Source organism: Physeter macrocephalus, chromosome 5 (genome assembly GCF_002837175.3).
Source record: "Physeter macrocephalus isolate SW-GA chromosome 5, ASM283717v5, whole genome shotgun sequence".
Taxonomy (NCBI): domain Eukaryota; kingdom Metazoa; phylum Chordata; class Mammalia; order Artiodactyla; family Physeteridae; genus Physeter; species Physeter macrocephalus.
Genome location: NC_041218.1, coordinates 24,201,814 through 24,215,721, shown reverse-complemented (window position 1 = coordinate 24,215,721; position 13,908 = coordinate 24,201,814). Strand labels below are relative to the sequence as shown.

Here is a 13,908-nt window from a genome sequence, read left to right as displayed (position 1 = left end):
CTCTTGCACTGTTGGTGGGAATGTAAATTGATACAGCCACTATGGACAACAGTATGGAGGTTCCTTAAAAAACTAAAAATAGAACTACCATGCGACCCAGCAATCCCACTACTGGGCATATACCCTGAGAAAACCATAATTCCAAAAGAGTCATGTATCACAATGTTCATTGCAGCTCTATCTATAACAGCCAGGACACGGAATCAACCTAAGTGTCCATCAACAGATGAATGGATAAAGAAGATGTGGCACACATATACAATGGAATATCACTCAACCATAAAAAGAAACGAAATTGAGTTATTTGTAGTGACGTGGAATGGACCTACAGTCTGTCATACAGAGTCAAGTAAGTCAGAAAGTGAAAAACAAATACCGTATGCTAACACGTATATATGGAATCTAAAAGAAAAAAGAAATGGTTCTGAAGAACCCAGGAGCAGGACAGGAATAAAGACACAGACGTGGAGAATGGACTTGAGGACATGGGGAGGGGGAAGGGTAAGCTGGGACGAAGTGAGAGAGTGGCATGGACTTATATATACTATCAGATGTAAAATAGATAGCTAGTGGGAAGCAGCCGCATAGCACAAGGAGATCAGCTCAGTGCTTTGTGATCACCTAGCGGGGTGGGATAGGGAGGGTGGGAGGGAGGGAGACGCAAGAGGGAGGAGATATGGGGATATATGTATATGTATAGCTGATTCACTTTGTTTTACAGCAGAAACTAACACACCATTTTAAAGCAATTATAGTCCAATAAAGATGTTAAAAAAAAACAAACTTGAAATATACAGAAAAGAAAGAGTACATCAAATGTGCAGTCAAGGAGGAGACTGGGCTATAACCTGGGTCCACAGCCTCTGGGAGGGGAAGCACCTACCTCATCCGGGGTGTCTTTTGCATCAGGTTGTGTGGCAGCTGCCCTGCGGGCAAGGTTTCCAGCGCGAATGTTGCTAAGGTTGATCTGCCTCTCTGGAGGAGGCCCACCACGAGGCTGCCCGCGGACAATGATGGCACACCCTGAGAGGACCTAGGTCAGGGGAAAAACAGAGAAAATTAGCCGTCTAAAGGTAACATCACCACAATACAGATGGTCCACTCCTGTATCCCCAACATCTAAAAAACTACTTGGCCTCTTGAAGGCACTCAAATATTTGTTGAATGACTGAATGAACAAGACTATTTTTAAGTTTATAAGAGAAATACCTGCATAAAACTTTGGGCTAGATTCTGAAGTGACTGACCCAGCAATACAAATTAGAATTACACAAAATGATAGAAGATTCATAAAATAGACTAGGGTGAAGAGGCATGCAAGACACGGAGATAACCTTTGTAATTTCATCCCAGCAAGCTGACCACCACCTGTGTTCTTTTCAGTATTTAAGAAGTTAATGTCTGCATCCACACGTGCTGTTCTATGGTGGAAAAGGCAAGCAATGGAAGAAGGCCAGAGAAAAGCGGAAGCTGAAGGAAGAGGTCCCGACACGCCAGCCACATCGGCCAGAAGGAGCCGAGGATGCCCAGCGCTAAAGTGGAGGCAGTGCAGCCAGAGCCCAGTGCTCACACTTCCTCTGTAGACAGTGCTCAGACTCAAGGCTAAGAGAAAAATAAAGAAGAGAGAATCTAGAAAACCCACGCCCTCGGTGATTCAAATAGGGGCATCGAAGAAGCACCTTAAAGCTCCCAAGTCCAGCAGCTCCTTCCCTCTCTCTCTGAAGGATGCCAGGCGTAAAACCCACTCGGCAACTACAGAATTAGCTCTAAAGCTCACTTAAAATATTTGCGGGGGGAAGAAGAAAGGATTTCACGTGGGAGAAGAGAAGAAACGGCACACAGAAAACATGAGAATCATCGCCCAAGCTATTAAAATTCTTTGCTCAGCGAGGCACGATTTTATCAACAGGGAACCTTGAGCACTGGCTTCACTAGAGCTGAAAGGTTCAATCCCACCTTCAAAACAAGAAAAAGCTGCTGAATGAAAAGTTAGTAGATAGAAGGTTGGAGAGTCCTGCCAGTGCAGAACTCCGCGGCAGACAAGACCACGGAGTTTTCTGTAAAGGGAACAGTCCTTGGAAAGGAAGCTGACTCAAAGGAAGAAAGGAAGGAATATGTAGGAAGCCACTTCGATATGCATTTCCTTAGCTGACTTGTCTCCCTCACCTCTCCACCTTAACTCATGCTCTAAATCGCGGATTATTAATATAAATACAGAAGTGCATTAAACATATATGTACATCTTAAAGAATAAGAAGCAAAGAACTATGTAACCACCACCCAAGTTAATTACCGGAACACTGGCAGAACCTTGGATCCCCTGTGCCCCCCTCTACTCCCAGCCCCTTCTCCTGACTGCCACCACTATGCTGACCACTGTGATAACCCCTCCTTCCTTGCTCTTCTGTACAGTGTTACCATTTACGTATACATCTCTATGCAATATGGGGGTTTTGTTTTTCCTATTTCTGAACTCTATAAACTGAGTCTACTGCGTGTACCCATCAGTGACTTGCTTCTTTTGCCCTTTTTTTGGGTGAAACTCATTCATGCCAGAACACTAGTTTATTCACTTTTGTGGCTGTACAGTAATCCACTGTATGAATCTACATAGTCCAACAAATATACATAGTCCAATTTTTTTTTAATTAGTGCTAAGATTGACATCTCATTATCCCCAATACCTCAAGCACATAGACCTTGGTCTAAATGGTTCCTCCCTGGCTACACCATGACACACATAACAAAAGACTGTCTTCCTTATCTAGTTACAAGTCATGCTTTTCACTTTTATCCTTTGTGATCGAGTGCTACCAGCAATTAAACCCTACAGCTTCCAACCAAACAGTCTTGCTAACAGCCTTTCTTGAGAACCCATGTCCTAGACATCATCCCAGGGATCTGACATTCTAAAAAGACAAGCCCTCAAACAAAGCAAAGCCAAAGAAGAGATATACTAGGGCACAGGATGGTTGATGTCCCTGAAATGAGAAGGGCCAACGGAAGAACAGGAAAAGAACCTGGAAATGATTCATTTACAGTCAATTCTTCACAAGTGGCGGAAGAATAGCACATTTTTGAATACCTGCCTTGAAATCATTCATGTACAGACAGCAACGGGACTGAGGAGCATAGAGCATACAAAGCAGAGCACCTGTCTCAAAGGCCTATTCCTTGATTTTTGTCAAGTTTTCACAAAAAGTAATAAAGCACTCCCAGGAGACCCAGTACCTCTTGGGAAGCCCAGCTGGAAACTCACCTTGGCTGACCAGTGAGCGCTGACTCAGGCTAGGATACAATCCTTATTTCTCAAGTCTGACGAAACCCGCTGAAAAGCTCAAGAATAGAATGACTGATGAGTACCCTCTTATTCCCCCTAAATATCAGCAAGGTGTTACCTCTAATGCCTTGACCTAGTAAAGTATATCCCTGGGGGACAGTGGGTCTATAACTATTATCCCGGCCCCATTAAGGGCTTTAGTAAACAACTTGTACAAAGGAATTTTGAAAAACCTCGTTTGTACACTCTCCCCTTGCCCTGAAAGCTATTCTGAAGACTGCTGTCAGAGCTTTTGCATTACTGCACCAAATATGCCATTCAGACAACAGTCAGTACTTGAATTAATATTAGAGAGAGGTGATTTTTATAGGCTGCACAACACCTTTTATACTATTGAGAATACAAATGCAAACAGCAGCCACCAAGTCAACCTCCCAAGCAGCAAGGACAGATATTCACTGTGGCAGGTACTGCTATTCCTGTTCCCCCAGGAGAGGACTGGCATGGCTACATCTTTCCTCTGAAACTCTCTTCCCCTCATTCATTTGGCCACAGCCTTGGCAAAGCGATAGGAAAAGACTGTCTGCAGACCATTACGGAAGGAAGAGACCTGTCTATATGGGAAGAATTTATTTCCTTCCTATTATTTATAGGAACTGAAATAGTTCAAAACACACTCCACCTCCTTTTTTGCTCTCTCCATTTCATCTTCCAAGTACTGTTCAACTCCCTCCACCTGCCTCACTTGTCAAAAGTCTTTATTCAAGTTCTTCCTCAATAAAAATATTTAATGGGCTTCTCTTGTCTAAGGTTCCCCACCAAATAAAGCCAAGGGAAAGACCTTCTGGGGGAAAAATACTTAAAATGTCTTTATTTTGGGGGGGCTGTGTTGGGTCTTCATTGCTGCGTGCAGGCTTTCTCTAGTTGCAGTGAGTGGGGGCTACTCTTCTTTGCGGTGTGTGGGCTTCTCATTGCGGTGGCTTCTCTTGCTGCGGAGCACGGGCTCCGGGTGCGCGGGCTTCAGTAGTTGTGGCACGTGGGCTCAGTAGTTGCAGCACGCGGGCCCCTAGAGCACACGGGCTTCAGTAGTTGTGGCGTGCAGGCTCAGTAGTTGTGGCGCATGGGCTTAGTTGCTCTGCGGCATGTGGGATCTTCCAGGACCAGGGATCGAACCCATGTCCCCTGCATTGGCAGGTGGATTCTTAACTACTGCACCACCAGGGAAGTCCTTTAAAATGTCTTTAAGTAAAATATGAAAAAGACCAAAAAGTCTATATATCAAACTTAAGTTGTATCTCATATGGCACGAAAACAAGTCATTTTTCCTCTGTAAATCACAAGACCTGACATCTAAGTTGATTACTTATAATTTTATCCATTGATTGAGCCATTTATTCATTCATTTATTAATTCAACACAAATTTATTGAGTGCCTTCTGTATGCCAGGCATTGTTCCAGGCAAGTAACATACTTCAGTGAAATAAAAGACAAAAATGTCTGCTCTTGGAGAGCTGACATTCTAGTGTGGGGAGCCAGACAAACAATAAACAAGTAAAATATTGTTTGTTATCCAGAATTTTAATCTCAGAAAAATAATGTTAAGATTGAGAGGCAACTGTCAGGGGTAATTGTTCTGCCAAAGCTGTACTGATTCATGTTGCAAACTTTCATGGATGCGGTAATTATCCTTAATTGCTAATTTATAGGGCATAGAAAGCAAGTCATATGGTAACCGCTTTATCCAATTATATTAATAAAATGACATATTCTAGAAAAATGATCTTAGCCCTACCTGATACAGCAGGAGGCTTGTGAAAACAGCTGTCAAAACGAGTCAGTTTGATTGAGGTTATGAATTAGACAGTTTTCATCTCTGACAATAAAGCCTGCAGAGAGACGTGGTGTGATTCAGAGGACCTGGCTTCAGGGCACAAGTTGGATGGTGACAAAGGCTGAAACAAGCCAGCTGAGAAGGAAAATGGGGACTCAAACTGCTCAAACCCACTAACGGGGTTACTGGGAGATTTACCTACAGTGAAACACTTTATGGGCAGCTATTAAAATACTGCACAGCAACAGGAACACCACCTTAAATCTTCACTAGATACTGATAAATGACTTGGTTTAACTCTTAAGACCCCAGACCACGAACACCAAAAGATAGAAAACTTCTTATACAAAAACCTACCCAGGGCTTCCCTGGTGGCGCAGTGGTTAAGAATCCGCCTGCCAATGCAGGGGACATGGGTTCGAGCCCTGGTCCAGGAAGATCCCACATGCCATGGAGCAACTAAGCCCTTGTACCACAACTACTGAGCCTGCGCTCTAGAGCCCACGAGCCACAGCTACTGAAGCCCGCGTGCGTTGAGTCCGTGCTCTGCAACAAGAGAAGCCACTGCAATGAGAAGCCCTGCGCACCACAACAAAGAGTAGCCCCCGCTTGCTGCAACTAGAGAAAGCCCACACGCAGCAACAAAGACCCAACACAGCCAAAAATAAATAAATTAAATAAATAAATTTTTTAAAAAAAGCCTACCCACACTATACTTAAGGTAAAAAAAGTGATGGTATAGAAATCCGTGTCAATAAAATCAGCACTCTTTTTCATGGCACCAAGAACAAAAATGATCTTGGCTTAAAAGTCGTTATCTTCTTAGCTGAGAGCATCTTGTTAGCTCTACAAGGAGGACTAGCTTAACAGGTGTACCTGCCTGAGAAGCTATGACAAGAATATCTTAGCCATATCTGTCAATATGAAGATCCAATATAAAGAATAAGGACAGTCACCTGATGAACACCAAAATGTTATGAAACGGAAGCCCAAAATAAACTCATAAATTTACGGTCAACTGATTTTCAAAAAGGGTGCCAAGATAACTGGGAAAGAACCTTTCAACAAAAATATGCTGGGAAAACTGGATATCCACGTGCAAAAGAATGAAGCTGGATCTCTACCTCACACCATATACAAAAGTTAACTCAAAGGATCAGAGACCTAACTATAAGAGTTAAACTATAAAACTCTTAGAAGAAAACATGGTAACCATGGATTAGGCAATGGTTTCTTAGATATGACACCATCTTAGAAAGCACAAGCAACCAAAAACATTGTGCTTCAATGGATGATATCAAGAAAGTGAAAAGACAGTATTTACAAAACATATGTGATAAGGGTCTAGTACCTGGAATAAGGAAATACTGTAACACAACAATTAAAAATGGGTAAGGATTTGAACAGATATCTATCCAAAGAAGATATACAAATGGCCAGTAAGCACATTTATTATTAGTCATAAGGGAAATGCAAATCAAAACCACAATGGCATATCACTTCATAGCCACGAGGGTGGCTATAATCAATAAGACAGACAATAACAAGTGTTGACAAGAATGTGGAGAAATCAGAACCTTAATACATTGTTGGTGATGCAATCACTTTGGAAAACAGTCTAGCAGTCCCTCAAAAGTTAAACATAGAATTATCATATGACCCAGCAATTTCACTCCTAGGTACAAAGCCAAGAAAAATAAAATACATATCCACACAAAATCTTGTACACAAATGTTCATGGTAACATTACTTACTCATAAGAGCCAAAAAGAGTAGAAACAATCCAAATGTCCATCAAGCGACAGATAAGCAAAATGTAGTATAACCATAAAATGGAATATTATTCAGAAATAAAAAGAAATGAAGTACTGATTGATACTACAACATGGATGAATCTTGAAAACATTATGCTAAATGAAAGAAGGAAGACAAAAAGCCACATACTGAAATGACTCCATTTATATGAAATGTCCAGAACAGGCAAATCCATAGAGACAGAAAGTAGATCTGTGGTTCTCAAGGGCTGGAGGGAAAGAACAGGGAGTGACTGCTAATAAGTCCAGGGTTTCTTTTTCTTTTAAGTACCAATGAAAACTGTTCTAGAATTAGACAGTGGTAACAGTTGTGTGAGTAATTTTATGGTATGTGAATTTATTTAAATTAAAAAAATTAAGATCCAATATGGAAGTACAAAAATATGACATAAAATGTCTATTTCCATAGGGTTATTTCCATACCTTGTAGGAAGATTAGACCCTTAGCTGAACAACACTAACAAAAGTTTTTTAAAAAGCAGCTGACTCAGACCCAAAAGTCAGGCATGGGGATTCACAACAGAATGAAGGGCTACTGTAAACTTTCAAGTCCTCGAGAAATAACAAGATAGAAGTCACAAGATAGAAGTCACGGGAAAGAAGCAGAACTTTAGTGAAATCTACAAAGCCCTAAAAAGGAGAAAGATGGCCAAAAACAATACAAGCTTTTTCTGAGAAACAACACAACAAGTAGAATGAACTCCTTTTCCTCTGTGGCAAAGAAAGGAGAACCAAGAAAATCATTAACAGTCCAAGAACCAAGAACAGTCCATAATGCCATCCAGAAGTCTGCAAAGGCCCCAACCCAAAGGCTGCATGTTTAGAGGACAAAGAAGCAGGCCAGCGACTCTTCTCTGGGCAAGGTGTTTTCTCCACCTAAAAATACCATCAGGGGACGGGGAAGAACTGTTGTGCACTTTAATGAAGCAAAAAACTCTAAAGAAATGTAATTAAAGCACAAGTAGAAGTTAAAAAACAAAAACAAAAAAAAAAACTGAGATTGGAGAAAATCTTAGTACATCAGAAAAAAGCTTCCTGGCAGCCAGAGCTGTTGCCTCCACAGGAAGAATCATCTCTTGAAAATTAAAATGTCATTTAGACAAAGAGCAAGCAATCCCAGAAGAGCCTAAGCTGTGTGGTCTGGGAGGTCTTTCCCAGAATATGCGCCAACATGACCGGCTTTTTCTTTCTTTTTCTGGCGAGAGCAAGAGGCAAACCTAAATGAAAGGGCCCAGCATTCAAGCACAATGACCTGGAAGCCCATGGCCTCGTGGCAGGCCATTTCACTCGCACCGGGCGCACCAGCTCTTTCAGGAGAGACAATCCAGGGCCAGCTGTACCATGAATCGGGCCTCAGTTTGGAAAGTAGCAAGTTCAAGTCTCAAGGGGACTCTATCGATCACCTGCAGAGAGAGGGCAGCTAACTGAGAGCATCTAATCAAGGCCCTTTTATTTTACAGATGAAGAATCTGCAAATGAGACAGGCTAAAGGGACTTTTGCTTAAAATAAAATCGATGGCAGAGCAAGCACTAGACCTGAAGTCCCAAACCTGATGTTCTACTATGCCACAGGAAGAAACAAGCATTTGGGGAGCTGCTATCTGTTAAAACGGTAGGTGAGGTTACCTACTGATTAAATCTTTTCCTCAGTTAAAAATCTCCATTTCCGTGTGCCAGCAGAGCAGGTGTCACAGACTAAATCACTAAGCCAGCAAAGCTTCCATGAGCTGGCTCCCCAAACCAAATCAACACTTATTAAACACTACCATATGCAGGGAAAGCAGACTTGCAGTCCCAATTTTACCAAAGAATACCCAAAAAGGAGACACAAAGGAAGAAACTTCAGAATGATAAAAAGCAGGATTGGCAAACTACAGCCCAGTGGCCAAATCCGCCCTACCACCTGTTTCTGTACAACCCATGAGCTAAAAATGGTTTTTACATTTTTAAGTGGTTTAAAAAAAAAAAAGGATATTATGTAACACATGGAAAGAGTATGAAATTCAAGTTTCAGCTTCCCTAAATAAAGTTTTATTGGAACATGGCCAAGCTCATTCACTTATGTAATAGTCTATATGGTTGCTTTCACACTGAAACAGCAGAGTTGAGTAGTTGCTACAGAGCCCACATGGCTCTCAAAGGCTAAAGTATTTACTACCTGGCCCTTCAAAGAGTCAGTTTGCCAGTCTCTGATATAAAACATTATGACAGGGAATGAGATGAAAACTAGTTTTATGGCAAGTTAAACAGTACGTGCACAGCAAAAATAAATTCTGGACGACCACTTCAAGTTACACAGACTGCTCATCTTTATAATCAGGGAAGGGGCAGTGGTAAGTGGCAATAAGAATTTAGTTTCAGAATCAAATCCATGTCAGTGGTGATTTTTGAAAGTTCATTGGCTCTATTAGCCTCAATTTCCTCATTTATAAAATAAATATATCAGAATATCCATGAGAGGTGTGATGAAACCTAAACAAGGGAATAAGGCCCTTGGCACAGAGGGTGGCCAAAAGACCCAATAAATAATAGCCAATATTGTTTTTGTAAGAAATGGCTTGGGAGTTCCCTGGTGGTCTAGTGGTTAGAATTCGGCGCTTTCACTGCCGTGACCCAGGTTCAATCCCCGGTCGGGGAACTGAGATCCCGCGAGCCGCTTGGTGTGGCCAAAATTAAAAAAATAAAAAAAAAAAGGCTCAAAGTGTGGTCTGAAGTAAAGACTGGAAGTATAGGTACCACAGAAAAAGAACCATTTCCTCCTGGGGTTTACAAGTAAATATCAAATTCATGGAAATTCTCCCACCACTGAATTCAACCAGAAAGAATTAGAGAAATAATCCATGATCTCGCTTCCCTGCTTTATCACCTAAGATACCCACTCTCTAGGAGAGTGGACTTAAGTGATTTCCGAACCTCTGTCCTCAGAGATCATGGTAAATAAGTATCGTATCTTAAGTCTATTCTTAACTTCAGACTTGACAAAGTGTCTTGACAATCACAGCCTCAGATGACCATGAATCTGAAATCAGATAGTCTTAAGTTTGAAGACAAACTCAAGTGACAAGCATTCCGAACACTGTGATGACATTCCCTCATCTATAAGTGAGGACAATACTACTGCCATCTTCTCTGGACGTTATGATTATTAAGCGAGATGCCTCACAGTACCTGACACCTAGTAGGTACTCAAGAAATGTTAAGGGCACACTGGTCTCTCTTCTCTTCCCTCCCTACTGTCCGCTCCTCTCCATCCTCACAACAAACTGTGGCACAGTTAGATGATGGCCACCAGGACTGGAACACAGGTTTTGCCCGTGCACTTTCTAATAAACCCCAAATATTAAACATCTGATATGAGAACTATGAATCAAAACAGTCGTGACTTAACATAAAGAACACAAGGCTGTAACTTGCACAAATAAAGCCTAACCAGAAAGGAACTAACTCAGTCTCCTAGAAGCCAGAACCCCAGTGATGATCCTCTGCAGAGCCAAGTCCTCACCACCCCAAGGCTCAGCTCCATTGTGGTCAAGGAACCAGAGTTACTCAGAAATGAGAACTCAGCAGGAACTATATGGCAGGCAAACACAAAGTGTCATTCCAGAAAAATCCATTCCCGTCGTCAAGAGTTTATCAGAGTAAACGTCACGTGTGAAAATTACCAAAGGGAGAAGAACCAAAAATTGACTCCAGAACATAAGAGTGATCATCTGATCACGCCAGGACTTGACCCCTCGACCAAACGTTTAGGGTCAAGTACTCAGACTATTAAAGCTGAAGGAAAATTACTGCAGTGATCAGGGCTTTTGAGTGGCGATTTTGCTGTTTAAAATGGCCCACAGGCGTAGTCATGAAGTTTTCTTAAGCACAAAGAAAGCTGTTGTGAGGTGCCCTACAGAGAAAATATTAGATAATTTTCGTTTAGGCACAAGTTATAGTGCTGTTGCTCATATGTTCAATGTTAATGAATCAAGACTACATATCAAGTAAGAGGTCTTTCTTTTTTTTTTTCCGGCTGTGTTGGGTCTTCATTGCTGCGCGCGGGCTTTCTCTAGTTGCGGCGAGCGGGGGCTACTCTTCGTTGCGGTGCGCGGGCTTCTCATTGCGGTGGCTTCTCTTGTTGCGGTGCACGGCCTCTAGGCGCGCGGGCTTCAGTAGTTGTGGCTTGCGGGCTCTAGAGTGCAGGCTCAGTAGTTGTGGCGCATGGGCTTAGTTGCTCCGTGGCACGTGGGATCTTCCCGGACCAGGGCTCGAACCCGTGTCCCCTGAACTGGCAGGGGGATTCTTAACCACCGAGTCACCAGGGAAGCCCCAAGTAAGAGGTCTTTAAACAAAAGCACACAGAACAAGGTCATGTATCTATTACTTGATGAGAATGTGGTGACCAGAGGCTCATAGGAACTAACTCAGTATTTCTCACAGGAGCGATGGTTCAAAATTCACTAATTCAGTGCTTGTGACTTGACAGAACACAACTACCACGAATAATGACTATATGTTATAAATACAAAGAAGATGATATGGCAACCTCTTGGGGGAGAGTCACAGGAGTTACTTGCACTATTCTTGCAACTTTTCTGTAAGTTTGAGATTATTTTTAAATAAAATTTAAAAACCTTTTGAAAAAGGTGCAAAACATACTACCAGCTGCTTTAGAGCCTCAAAGACAAAACAAATCCCTAGAACAAGATCTCCTTGGTGATTCTGAAAATCTGTCTTGCTCCCCTCCCGAACCCCCTTCGCACACACAACTAAAAGAATGAATGTCAAACTGAAACCAAGCAGGATCCTGTAGGGCCCTCCCGGGTACAAAAGCCCCTCCGTGTCCCCCATTTCTTGTTTATAGAAGGCTTTAGTCTCCTAGGCCTTCCAGAGTTCCAAACAGCAGGCGCCAGCAGTTACTCATTAGAGGAGTGAGGGAATGCAGAAACAAAAAGCAGTTAAACAAGAGAAGTAATGACAATAGTTCAGTGGTAAAACAGAGTTCTAGTTCCTCCTCAAGGGATACACACAATCTAACGCGTATCTCTGAGTTGTTCTGCAGAAACTAAGACCCCCCACCTGGGTAGAGGACAGTGACTACACACTGTATACCCCACGCTGGCTGGCTGGCTGGCTGGCTGGCTGGCTGGCAGGCACCAGAACATTGATCATTAAGATTCACATCACCCTCTTACCTCACCATCAACCAATCAGAAGAAGGAAGTCATACACCCTGCAGCCCTCTCCCCAAATGTTGCCTTTAAAAATCATTCCCTGAGGGAGGGATAAATTGGAAGATTAGGATTGACATATACACACACTACTATATATAAAACAGATAACTAATAAGGACCACAGGGAACTCTACTCAATACTCTGCAATGGCCTACATGGGAAAAGAATCTAAAAAAGAGTAGATGTATGTGTATGTATAACTGATTCACTTCGCTCTACACCTGAAACTAACACAACATTGTAAATCAACTATACTCCAATAAAAATTTAAAAAAAGAAAATCATCCCCTGAAAGCCATCAAGGAGTTCAGGTTTCTGAACACGAGCCACCTTGCTTGGCACCCAGCAAATAAACATACTTCACCACAACCTGGTGTCAGTAAATTGGCTTTGCTGTGCAGCAAAGCAGACCCAAGTTCAGTTCAGTGACAAAACCGTTATTGTGTTGCAAGGACCATATCATCCCATATGATCCGTTCATCACTTCATGTTCTTCTTCCAAATGAGATAATACGCTAGACGCATTCAAATCACAGAATTCCAACCTCTGAGCACACAGTTCAAAAAAGCTATCGCTGGGGACTTCCCTGACAGTGCAGTGGTTAAGACTTCGCCTTCCAATGCAGGGGGTGCAGGTTAGATGCCTGGTCAAGGAGCTGAGATCCCACATGCCACACGGCCAAAGAACCAAAGCATAAAACAGAAACAATATTGTAACAAATTCAATAAAGACTTTAAAAATGGTCTGCATCAAAAAAAAAAAAAAGAAAAGGCTATCACTCCCAAAAAGGATCTTGAATTTTAGGGAGATGTCGTCTTCCTTCCAGTTCTAGTTATCTGGTGGGGATTTAAAAAACCTACATATGTGATCTAATTAGATTTTATATTCAGAAAAGCCAAAAACCCCTTAATGTCTCAAAAGTTTTGAGAAACAATGGATGAAAGTTCAGAGTCCTCTATTGAGAACATTCTCTAAGAGGCCAGAGCACCATCCATATTTTTGGTTTAAATCCTGTAATCTTGATGGTAATCCCTTTCCCCCAGGAGCTGGCTTTTTTTTTTTTTTTTTTTTTTTTCAACCACTGCGCCACCAGGGAAGCCCATGGCCTTCTTTATTAACAAAGAAGAATCTGATTATCAAAAACAATGCCTGGGTCCCCCACTCTAGTCTAGAAACAAAGGGAAAGATGTTTTGGTAAATGCCAAGAGAAATCTATTAATTTGCAAGACACTGGATCCCGAGTTTAGATTTTATTTTCTTTTATCCTTACCAAATCCTGATTTCCTCTTCCACAAGAATAAGTGTCTCTACAGCTAATCAACTATACTTGGAATACACTGAAAAGTTAAATCACTGCAGCCACCATGGCTACAGATGGAGGGAGGCACAGCGGGGAGCTGGAGGGGGGGGTGTGTTGACCCATCATCTTCCAACTGAAACAAAGAAAGGGGAGAAGAGGATGCACAGAAAGCCTCTGAAGGCAATTACAGACCAGCAGTCACCTGAGAGCTTGTCGGAACTGCAGACTCAGACCCCACCTGGACCTCCCGATTCAGAATCTGCATTTTAATAAGATCCTCAGGTGACAGGTAGGCATAACGAGGTTAATCTGCCCCCCCACACACACACTTTATTCCCCGCGGTGCCTGGGGAATCTGCCTGGCTCAAACATGTCCTCCAGCAAATTCAGCTTAAACTTTTTACTCAAAGAGGCCTTCCCAATCCCCAGACTAGGTCAGCTATATGCCATATATGCTCTGAGAC

At 42.2% G+C, this 13,908-nt stretch overlaps 1 protein-coding gene across 1 annotated transcript in view; it reads right to left on the bottom strand.

Moving 5' to 3' along the window:
* SND1 (staphylococcal nuclease and tudor domain containing 1) overlaps window positions 1–13,908 on the bottom strand; it is a 321,421-nt gene that overhangs the window by 290,934 nt on the left and 16,579 nt on the right. Inside the window, exon 2 of the mRNA XM_028489790.2 lies at window positions 884–1,033. Within this exon, the coding sequence (XP_028345591.1) occupies window positions 884–1,033 (150 nt within the window). The remainder of the gene's footprint in view (window positions 1–883; window positions 1,034–13,908) is intronic.